The sequence below is a fragment of the Notamacropus eugenii genome, chromosome 5 (genome assembly GCF_028372415.1).
Source record: "Notamacropus eugenii isolate mMacEug1 chromosome 5, mMacEug1.pri_v2, whole genome shotgun sequence".
Lineage (NCBI taxonomy): Eukaryota > Metazoa > Chordata > Mammalia > Diprotodontia > Macropodidae > Notamacropus > Notamacropus eugenii.
The window spans coordinates 26,146,180-26,157,069 of record NC_092876.1 but is presented as its reverse complement, the minus strand read 5'-3'; the positions used below and the strand labels follow the sequence as shown (position 1 = coordinate 26,157,069).

Genomic DNA, 10,890 nt, shown 5'->3' with positions numbered 1-10,890 from the left:
CCAATGTACAGCAGTAGGGCCCAGGTGAGCCTGAGAGGGGCCGGGCCCACAGTTGGGAGCAGACTAGCCCTCCTTGGGGCAGATAAAGCACTAAGGGTGACCGGTCTCACCTCATTCCTCAACTGGCTGCCCTGGGTGCGGCGCTCAGCATAGATCCACCACCGTCACCACCACCAGTGGGAGCTAGGGGATTAGGACGTGTATGTCACTGAGGGACAGGTCCTGGGACCCGGACAATATGAGCCTGCCTCCAGTTAATCTAGGAGCCAGAGGGCAGGTGTTCGCCCTGCTGAAGCTGAAAATAGTCATTTGGGCCTGTGGGGGTGTAAATGGGGGGAAGGAAATAGGTCATTAACCCATGAGGAGTCGATAAGGGAGTGAGTCACAGGGGTGATGGGACCTTGGGAGTGAATCTTCCCTACCTCACCTGCCCTGGTCCCAGCTTGAGGTCTGACTGGACGGGTTGTGAGGGGGGAAAGAGGGGCCTCCCTATCCCTTCCTGTAGCTGTCTCAGCCTCCATCTCTATGTTGTCATAGAATTCGAGGTCACCTAGTTCAGCTCTCCCATTTTACAGGTGGGAAATTAAGGTCACGAGAGGGAGGTACTTGCCTGAGATCACACATCACATCATGGGGCAGATGCAGGTGGTCTGAATGCCAACCCTGGGCCCTTTCCCATCATACCTTGGGATCTCTCTCTCCCTCTCTGGGCCTGAGACAGAGATTGTAATTCTGTGTATTCATCTCCATGTGTGTGCAATTGTGTTTTGGGGGTAGGGGAGAGGAGGGAAGAGATCATGTCTGAGTTGAGGGAGGGCTGAGTCTGAAGTCAGAAGACCCAGTGCAGCATCCACTTGCTAGCTGTGGGACCTTGAGGTCCCCTGTCTGTAAAGGAAGGTGTTGGGATTAGATAGTGCCTGAGGAGCTGGCCCTTCCACCTGCCAAATCATATGATCCGTGTGTGTGAAAGAGACACACACACACACACACACCATTCGCTCTTCCCTACAGGTGTCCTCCCTTTCAACTCCATCTTCAGTTCTCTGGTCGCCTCCCTCTTTCACAGCTCCACCCATCCAGTCATCCCCATTAGGGAGAAACTGAGGCTAGAATGGAACGACTGCCAGGGCCACCTGGAGGGCAAGGGAGGAGTCCTTCAGGATTGACTTTCTGGCCCCTACACACACACACACACACACACACACACACACACACACACACACAGATCCCCTCTGGCCCCTACACACATGCACACACACGCACACACACGCACACACACACACACACACACACACACACACACACCAGTATGAACAGAGGCTGTCCCACACAGCCAAAATGTTCTATTTCCTTCTCACTTCCACCTCTCATAACTTGTGCCTTTCTTCAAGACTCAGTTCAGGTACCATCTTCTGCAAGAAGCTTTCCCTAACTAGCCCCTCCCCACAAGTTATCAGTGCTGTGTACCTTCTATTCCTCAGTCCAGCTCCCCACCAAGAGAAGATTAGCTTCCTGAGGGCAGGGAGATGCTTGTTTTTGTTTTATTTGTTTGTATGGCTCCTTAACCTAGTGGATAGAGCTCCTGCCCTGGCTAAAGCTAGTGGATAGAGCATCCTTCAGGAGGACCTGAGTTCAAATCCAGCTTCAGATGTTTTTTTACGAACTATGTATCCCTGGGCAAGTCATTTCACCCTGTTTGCCTCAGTTTCCTCATCTGTAAAATGAGCTGGAGAAGAAAATGGCATCCACTCTAATATCTTTGCCAAGAAAATCCCAAATGGGGTCAGGAGTCGGGCATGACTGAAATGACTTGGCAAGAACGTCAGCACAGAACATGTCACACTTAACAAATGCTTATTTTATCAAATTAAAAGGGTCTTTAAGAGGTCTTGAGGTAAGTAGTAAAGTCTGAATTCAACTTCAGGTCCTTTGACTTCATGCTCAGAGTTGTACCACCCTGCCCCTTTCACCCCAGAGACAGAGAAACCAACATACGCAGAGATCAGAAACCCCTGTCCAGAGACACACGAGGGTCAACGTTGGGAATGCCAGCCCCGAAGGCACAATGAAGTGTACCAAACAGCCCCGTCCCCCTGACACCCTCCCCTGAGGCATGCTCACAGCCTCATGGACTGTCAGAGCTAGAAAGGACCTGGGACACCGTCTAGTGCAACCTCTAAGACCCAAGGGAAGTGACTGGTTCAAGGGCACTCAGTAATATGTTGTTGAGCCAGGATCTGAGATGGTGGATTCGCAAAGCAAAGCTCTTTCTACTACTACATGACATACACAAGCCGCTGGTCCTCACGGGAGATGTTCCCACAGCTCAAGGACATCACCTTTGATGGGCTCTTAATAATCAATTCATGGACAAGCAATTATCCAGCGCCTACTGTGTGCCAGTCACAGGAGAGGCAGAGACAGGAGAAGCCCTCAGGCACTTCCGTTCTCTAAGGAGAGACCTCCACAAAGCAGAATAGAAGGGAGACCTTTCCCCATACTCACACTGTGGGTCACACATGCTTGCACTCATACTGATACAAAGACACACAATGACACACACAGACGACACACACAGATCCCACACCCAAACACAGTCGGCCTCACAGGACCAGCTTGAGTAGGCACACCCAGGTGCCTCCCATTCCCTGTCCTGGGTGGAGCCAGGAAGAAGCAGCCGGTTTGGGAAGGGGGTACTGAGCCACCCCACCTATCCCCTGTCCTGTCTGCTTGGCTCGACCGGTTTCCCAAGGAGAGCCAGCCTGAAGTAACCTCCATTGGGTAACTCCAGATATCCAGCCTCCCATCCCCAGCCCAATCAGGGACCCAGGGAGTCTAGGGCCCTAGCCTCTGGCCTCTACTGATTGCCCTCTAGGTCTTAGAAGAATGTGGTTTGGGGTCACTGAGGGAAAAGGGCTGGGAGGGGGCATCAGATGCCTGAGCCCCAACCCCACCTAGCCCTCAGTTTTCATACCTTCTTGCCCCTGGCCACCTCACCACTTGGTCAGTCTCAGTTTCCTCACCTAGTCTGAGCCAGTTGTGGCTAATTGGTGCCGCCAGGGTGAAGGGTAGAGGTGGGGGAAGATGTGAATACACCAGGCTTCTGTTAGCTCATTCCCTTTGCTTTCCCCATCCAGGCTGCCCAGAAGATGAAGTCAGCAAGGCAGGGCTGGGGCTTGGAGGGCATTAGGAAGTGAGGGAGCAAAGACCCCTAATTCAGAGTCCAGACACACAGTGAGGCTGAGAATAGGGGGCAGAGAGCAGAACTATGTAATGAAGAGGCTTCCCCTCCTTGGACCTGCCTCCCTTTCTGTACAATGAGGAAGCTGAATTAAATTTTCTGTTCCTAAGAGACAGAGATTCAGAGAGATTTAGACTAAGATTTAAGAGACAAATACAGGAATGAAGCAAGTATTTATTAAGCACCTACTGTATGCCAAGCACTTTGCTAAGCCATTTACAATTATCTCATTTGGTGCTCACAACAACCCTGGAAGTAAATGGGAGGCTAAAAGTTATGAAAAGATCTGGAGATCAGGATGCTGGGTCCCTGAAGGGGTGGGGACGGAGGCCCTGGATGCCTGGGTCTCTGGGAAGTGGCTGCCCCACCTAGGCCAGCAACATCACCCCATCCCTACCCAACCCTGCCCTGCCAAGTGACAGCACCTTCTCCCTGATGGGTGACTCCCCACTTTTCCGGTGGCTCCAGCATTTCTGGGGGTGACACCCACCCTAGGGACCTCACCCAGTCCTTGATGCTGCTTCCCTTACTGAGTCACACCCCCCCCAAGTCCTGCAGAGCTTGTTAGGGTCAGTGGCTAATCCTCAAGGAGGGTCCATGAAAGCACCTAGGTTTCTGTACCCTCAATCTTTCCACCAGAAAGAGTGCTCCTTGGTGTCTGCTCCCTCAGCTACCAAGCTTCTGGGTTTGGTTCTGAGGGGTTGAAGGACATATCACCCCCACAGACTACAGGGAGAGGTCTCCATAACAGCAGATCCCCTCTGGCCTCACGCTGTTCCCCACTCCTCAACTGGACTTGCTATCGTGGATAGGATCAGGAGAGCAGGAAGAGTGAAGGGAAGCAGGAGGCAGTTTAGGGGCTCCCTAATGCCCCCACACACACACACACCTACACAACCCTGCTCTCTCTCCCTGCCTCCCTCTTACTGACTATAGTCAGAGAAATTCAGAGGCAGCCTCAACTCCAGTGCAGCAGTGGATAGAGCTCTGGGCCTGAATCAAGAAGACAAGGCCATATGCAAGCTCAGACGTGTACAAGTTGTGTGACCCTGGGCATATCATTTAACCACTGTCTGCCTCGGTTTCCTCAATTGTCAAATAAGAATAATAATACCATCTACCTTCCAGAATTGTGGAAGATCAAATGAGATGTTTGTAAAAGTGCTTAGCACAGTGCCTGGTTTAATAAATACTTATTCCATCCATTCCTTTATCAGTTCTGTTTCTCCTTACCCCTCCTGTACCTCTTCTTTTTTTCCTTCTCCTCCTTCTCCTCTTTCTTCTTGTCCTCCTTTTTCTTCTTCTCCTCCTTTTCTTTCTCTTACTTCTTCTCCTCCTCTTTCTTCTCCTCCTCCTCTTTCTTCTTCTCCTTCTTATTTTTCTTGCTCCTCCTCCTTTTTCTCTCTCTTTTTACATACTTTTCCTTTCTTTTTTCTCTGTCTCTGTTTCTCTCTTTCTGTCTGTCTGTCTGTCTCTCCCTTTTCTCTCTCTCCTCTGTATCTGCCTTCATCTCAGTCTCTGCACATTTCATTGCATCTTAAGGCCATAAGATACTGCTCTAGAGGGACCTGGGGGATCACTGTGTTCAATCCCCTCATTTTCATATGGAGAAATTGAGGACCAAGGAGAGAAAGGGCCATGCTGTCAATCACACAGGGAGTAAATTTCGGGTTCAGTTTCAAGCCTGTCTTCACTCTTTCCTTGCATTTGTCCTTGTTTATCTCTTGAGAGTCAATGGGAAGAGTACTGAACCTCAGAAGACCAGGTATTCAAGTCCCTGGGCAGCTATTTATGAGTTCTAAAAACCTCCATTGGCCTCATTTAGAAAATGGGGCTTGTATTATATCCACCATGTACTTTGCTGGGTTGTGGTAGGGGAAACGCTTTGTACACCTTAAAAAGACTGTAAAATACAGAAGCTATTGCTTCTCTGTGTCTCTGATCCTCTCTACCTCTATCTCCCCGTCTCCTCATCTCTGTCCCAATGTACCTGGTCTCCCCACTTCTCCTTGCATCTGTTTTGGCTTGCTTCCAATGCCAGGTCTCTGTCCCTCATCTCAGTGATCCCCATATCTGTCCTGGGGCTCCCCCAGATGAGCTGGTCAGCAGGGATTTCCTAGAGGGGATGGGGGAGGGGACTCCCCATCTAAGCCTGGCTCCCAGTGTTTCCTCCACCTTGTGTCACCGTACTGCCCCGCCCCTGCTGCCCAGCTGCCCCATATAAGACCAGCTCGGGATGAGAACGCACAACCAGAGAGAGCGAGGCACGAAGTGACGAGGCCGGAGCCAACTTCAGCGCTACCCAGCCCAACAGCCAGAGCGCCCCTGCCCACTGCTCCCCAGGTAGGAAGGCGTCCTACCCCCCTCCCCCCCCAGCCCGGACAGCCCCCCACCGGCGTCTGCTGGAGCGGTCTCTTCTTCGGTATTTCTTTAGACGCTTTCTCAGGGTCTCTCGCTTACCCCTGGCTGTCTTATCATTCTGGGGTTCTGCCCCCAGCTTTCTTCTCTCCTTGGCTGTCTCTACACAGATCTCTCAGGCTCCTCCTTGACTTTTCTATCGTCTCTTTTCCTGAATTTCTCGTAGCATCTCTGTCTCATTTACATTCCAACTCTATCTCTCCTATATTTCTAGGTGACTATCTCTCCCTTATCTTTGGGTATCTCTGTTTCTCTTTTCTCTCTCAGTGGGTGTTTCTGCTACTCTGCCTCGATGTCTTTGCGGGGGCCACAGGGCCCTTGGGTGTGGTAAAGTTCTCGGTCTCTGGCTATATCTGAGTCTCGGAAGGTTGGACTCCACTTGAGGATATCTGCAGCTTTCTCCATTCTGCAGCTTATGAGCAACTTTGCCTCTTGGTTAGGCTGTGTTTCGGTCAGATTTCTCGGCCTCTGATTGCATTGGGACTTTTTTTCCCGATTTTTTATTGCTGAGTGTTCACAGGAATCGCACTGACCATTTGTGGGTGCCTCAGTCCCTCCTTATCTATCTCCCCTCAATGACACCTCAATCCTGAGGCGTGGGGTTGGGGGTTGGAGATCCTCAGAATCCTAATGGATGAATTTTGGTACCAAGAGCTTCACTGAAGGAAGCGGGAAAGGCTGAGGGGGGCTCTGACCCGGCCTCTTTCTCCCTCCCCAGCTCCCCCTTCGCCTGCCTCAGTCCCTCCCCTTACTCCAGTGCTCTTGCCCCCACCCCACCCCCCACCCCACCTAGTCTGTAGGTGTCCCCGGAGCCAGCTACTCAGCACCTCCTCTCCACCTCGGTCCGCACCATCTCTGCAAGGATGCAGTTCGAGATGCATGACAACGTGAAGGGCAAAGGTGCGCTCGACTGAGAGACCCCTACCCTGCCTGCTTCCCCTCCCCTACTTCTCCTCGGGGTCGTTCGGACACCGCCAAGAAGCTGCCCAGGCCCCCAGAAGTGCAGAAACACCCCACCCCCAGATGTGGAGGACCACCTGCTCCTTCCCTCCTCCCAGATGTGGCCCTCAGCCCAGATGCGCAAGACGCCCCTTGACCCCAGAAGTGCAAGAGGAGGCCCCCATTTCCCTGAGCTCTCATCCTGTCTACTGGGAGGGAGCGTTCCCCTGGAACACGCCTGCAGGGAATGGCATCAGACACCCTTCCCCAAGATGTGCAAGAGGCACCGGATATCCAGATGTGCAGGAGGACCCACGCTCCCCAGCTACAGAAAGGCAGAGCCTGGGAGGGGGAGGGAAACCCCCAATGGGTCAAAGAAACCCCAGGTCCCACCCAGATGTGACTCCAAAGGCAGATGAGGAGCCCCCTCCCAGATGAGGGCGGTGGCTGCTGTGAAATTCCTGAGAGACCTTCCCCCTTCTTTCCCCCTCCACCTTCTCGAGCTGCCCCGATGTGCCAGGCAGGGAGAGGGTTAGGGAGAGGAGAAAAGAAGTGCAGACACCTGAAGCACCCTTATTTAACCTTTTCTCTTTCCTTGATCTCCCCAGCTATGTCTTACCCCGTGACTAGTCAACCCCAAAGCCAGAGCACCTGCTACCAGACCCAGCAAAGTGACTGGCACACAGAACTCACGGACTGCTGCAATGATATGCCCGTGTGTGAGTGTGCCCCGACCTGCCCCAGCATCCGTCCTCTGTCTACAGGCTCTGTCACCTAGAACTCAGAGCCAGGAGGGCCCCTAGACCAGGGAGTGTCCACGCTGGGAAGGATCTCAGAACGGAGAACGCTGTTAGAACTGAGAACTTTACAACTTAGAATATCAAAGATGGGTGTGATCTTCGAACCTAGACCACAGAATTTCAGAACTAGAAAGAGCCCTAGAACAGAATGTCAGATAGAAATGATCAGATCTAACCCCATCCAGAGGAGGGGGGTAGGAGAGAGACACAGATACAGAGACAAAGAAAGGAGGAAGAGGAGAGGAAAGGAGAGGAGAGGGGAGGAGAGGAGAGGAGAGAGGGGAAGGGAGGGGAGGGGAGGGGAGGCTTGGCTTCCTTCGGCTTGTGGGTCTTCCTGACCTCTCTCTCTCCTACCCTGAAGGTCTATGCGGCACCTTCGCCCCCCTGTGCCTGGCCTGCCGCATCGCTGATGATTTCGGGGAGTGCTGCTGTACGCCCTATCTGCCTGGTGGTCTCCACTCCCTCCGTACTGGCATGAGAGAGCGCTACCACATTTTGGTGAGGAAACTTGGAGGTTCCAGGGGAGGGAGCTGGGACCCTAAGACCAGGATAACTGGGGTCCCCAGATCTTCAATACCGCTCTAACCTCTCTGCCTTTCCCCCGACAGGGCTCTGTTGGAAACGACTGGGCAGCGCTTACCTTCTGCCTTCCTTGCACGCTCTGCCAGATGGCTCGGGAGCTGAAGATCAGACAGTGAGGACCCGCCCCAGCCCCGCCCACTTGTTCCTTCTGACCCTCCCCTCCCTTCGCCCTCACCACCCCCACCCCCAATAAAATCAGAAACCCAATGTTGTGTCCGAGTGTTCTGGGAAATCTGAGGGGGCTAGAACTTGGAAGCGCGGCGGCACGGCTAGGCTAAGCCTGGAAGGGAGCCAGGGCACCAAGGCTTAGCCGTGTGACCTTGGGTGAATTTCTGCCCTTCTCCCCCGATCAGGAGCTCCTGAGAGGGTATGGGCTTTTAGAACAAAGCTCCGAACTGAAGAGTTGGGAGAGCCCTCAGCCTGGGGGCAGCCCAACCTTTGCCTGAATTCGAATTCTCTCTACTCCGTGCCCAGCAGGTGATGTCTGCTTTGGCTTGAAAACCTCTGGAGAGGGCTCAGCACCTCAGCCCTTGAGGCTGCCAGTTCCACTGTGGAACAGTCCTTGTTACTCGCTTTTTTTCTGCCCTTTGTGACCAAAAAGAACATGCTTGACCCCTCCTGCATAGCACAGCCCTTCAAATACTGGGAGACACCTAACATGCCCCTCCTGAGCTCTCTCCTCCTGTGCCCAGTACCAGTGCTAGTATGACAGGGACAAAGGCCCTTCCACCATCCTGGTTGCTTTCCAATTAACACTCAGAGGGTGTTCATAAATGTCAGGGAGATCTGGGTTCCAAGTCCTGATTCTGACACTTAGAAGTTAGACTTATGGGTAGCCACAATCTCTGTAAGCTGCCATTTTCTCAGGGGTAATTAGCTCACAGGATTGCTGTGATGCTGAGACCCAACTGAATGAATCAAAAAAGCATTAAACACCTGCTATGTACACAGCACTGTACTAAAAGCTGAGATACAAGGGGGACATCAGGGGACTCCCTGATTTATTTGATGAACTTGTATGAAGTGACTATCTAAATGTCATGGGGGTTCGACCAGAAGAGCTTCCTGTCAAGTTGGAATCACCCACCTTGGCTAATTTGAAATGACCTCAGGAGGCTCTGAGTCACCAGTGACATCCAATGGCTGCTGTTATTCTGACCTTTGGAGAAAGGCTGCACCAGGCCAAACACGTCATCTTGTATTTCAACCAGTACCGATCTACTCCCACTGGTATTCTCTTAACCAGAGAAGACCCAGAGGAGGTTGGACTTTCTGGAGGAGGGTCGAGGACAGAATGGATGGAGCTGTTCTAACCCAGGCAGGACTGCATGTTGAGTATGGTATGGAGGAGGTTCTTGGGCAGGTGGAGGTCAGCCAGCCTCTGAATTCCCTTCTGGTTCTTTGCTTCTGGGAACATTCCTTCAGACATCAGGGCCCCATCTCTGATATCTGAACCTGAGCAGAGCTAGAACATTCACACCGAAAGGAGCCACTAGCAATAGGGAGTCTTGGTAAAGGGTGACAGAGCCCTAGATGTGGAGTTAGGAGACGCATGTTCAAATCTCAGCATCCACATATAAGTGGCTGGCTCTGGGTGACGAGCAGCAAGGCTCCCCTCTGAGCCTTGACTTTTTCTAATCTGTAAAGCAGGGATGGGAATGCCTCACTACGTGGAGATATGGATTCCACAGACCTCACCTGCAAGTCCCAAGGGGACACAAGTGGAAGCAGAAAACATAACTCACTCAGTGGATCAGACAAACTGACATGGATGTGGGTTTGACCCCTAGCTCTATCACTTGCTGTATGACCAGGCTAAGTCTCATTACCTTTATGGGCTGTTTCCTCTGGGCTCCCAGATGACTCAACAGTCCTGAAAGCCCCTTTCAGGGTTCAGATCTCTGCTCCTAGGACTCATGCTCCCAGACAATATTAGATACACAAACTGCTAGGTGGCTCAGTGGATAGAGCACCGGATCTGGAGTCTGGAAGACCAGAACTCAAATCCAGCCTCAGACAGCTGTGCAATCCCAGACAAGACACTGAATCTCTGCCTGACTCAGTTTCCTCAACTATTTAAGATGAAAACAATTCTGTGTGGCACACAGTAGGTGCTTAATCAATGTTTGCTTCCTCATTTCTTTTTTCAGTGATGCAAGGAGGCACAGAAGACCGTCACTTGAGACCAGAAAGTCACTTGAGTAACAGAAGGGATGGGCCCTGCCACACCCCACTTAACAAAGAAACCTCGTCTGGATGCCCAGTCTCAGTCCTAGTGCCAAGGCTCCTCCCTTCTTAGTCTGAAGGTCCCTTAGCTCAGGCGGGAGGGAGACCCTGGATGTACAGTCTAGTCTCACTGGTTCCTCCACCTTCTCCTGGGCCCAGGTCCAGGTCTACTTGAAGGGACCAAACATAGGTGTCATATGCCCTCAAAGGCAGGGAGGGGAGTTCTGTATTCTCAGTTAGGACAAGGTAAGGACATCCTGGAATTGGGGAACTGAGTCTAACCCCCTTATGTTGCTGTCATGAGCCCTTTGTTCTCAAAGAGGACAGTGGAAGAAAATGAAGGGAAGGTCTTTCTTTTTGCCCAAAGGCACACATACACTTGGCGGAGATGGCTTATGGAGCAGTTGGCAAAGATCCTGACCCTCCCTCCCCTGCACCAAGCCTGGAGAGACAGAAAATCACATGCACGAACCCTCTGAGGGATTAGGGGTCCCAGGGGTCTCAAAGGGTACCCGAAGGGGCTGCAGGAGAAAATCCCCAGCCAAGAGCCAGGACCAGTGTGCTAGGGCAGGGATGGACCGGCAATGGAGGATGGAACAAAGGGATGGGAGGCTGCAGTCTGATGGCAGCCCTGGCTGAAGGAGTTGGTCTACCACATCTCTATACAGCAACCAGACCACGGGG

At 52.3% G+C, this 10,890-nt stretch overlaps 1 protein-coding gene across 3 annotated transcripts; it reads left to right on the top strand.

The window, feature by feature from the left end:
- The first annotated feature begins 5,474 nt into the window (after positions 1–5,474).
- CNFN (cornifelin) lies at positions 5,475–8,187 on the top strand. 3 transcript variants are annotated; one of them, XM_072607928.1, is made up of 5 exons: positions 5,478–5,584; positions 6,453–6,559; positions 7,207–7,317; positions 7,760–7,896; positions 8,007–8,187. In XM_072607928.1, the coding sequence occupies exons 2-5, from the start codon at positions 6,523–6,525 to the stop codon at positions 8,094–8,096; spliced, it is 375 nt and encodes a 124-aa protein (XP_072464029.1). In that variant the 5' UTR covers positions 5,478–5,584; positions 6,453–6,522; the 3' UTR covers positions 8,097–8,187. The 3 variants fall into 3 exon arrangements, with proteins under 3 accessions (XP_072464032.1, XP_072464029.1, XP_072464031.1); XM_072607930.1 differs by having other exon boundaries at positions 5,482–5,584; positions 6,378–6,559; XM_072607931.1 differs by lacking the exon at positions 6,453–6,559 and having other exon boundaries at positions 5,475–5,584.
- Positions 8,188–10,890: the final 2,703 nt, after the last annotated feature.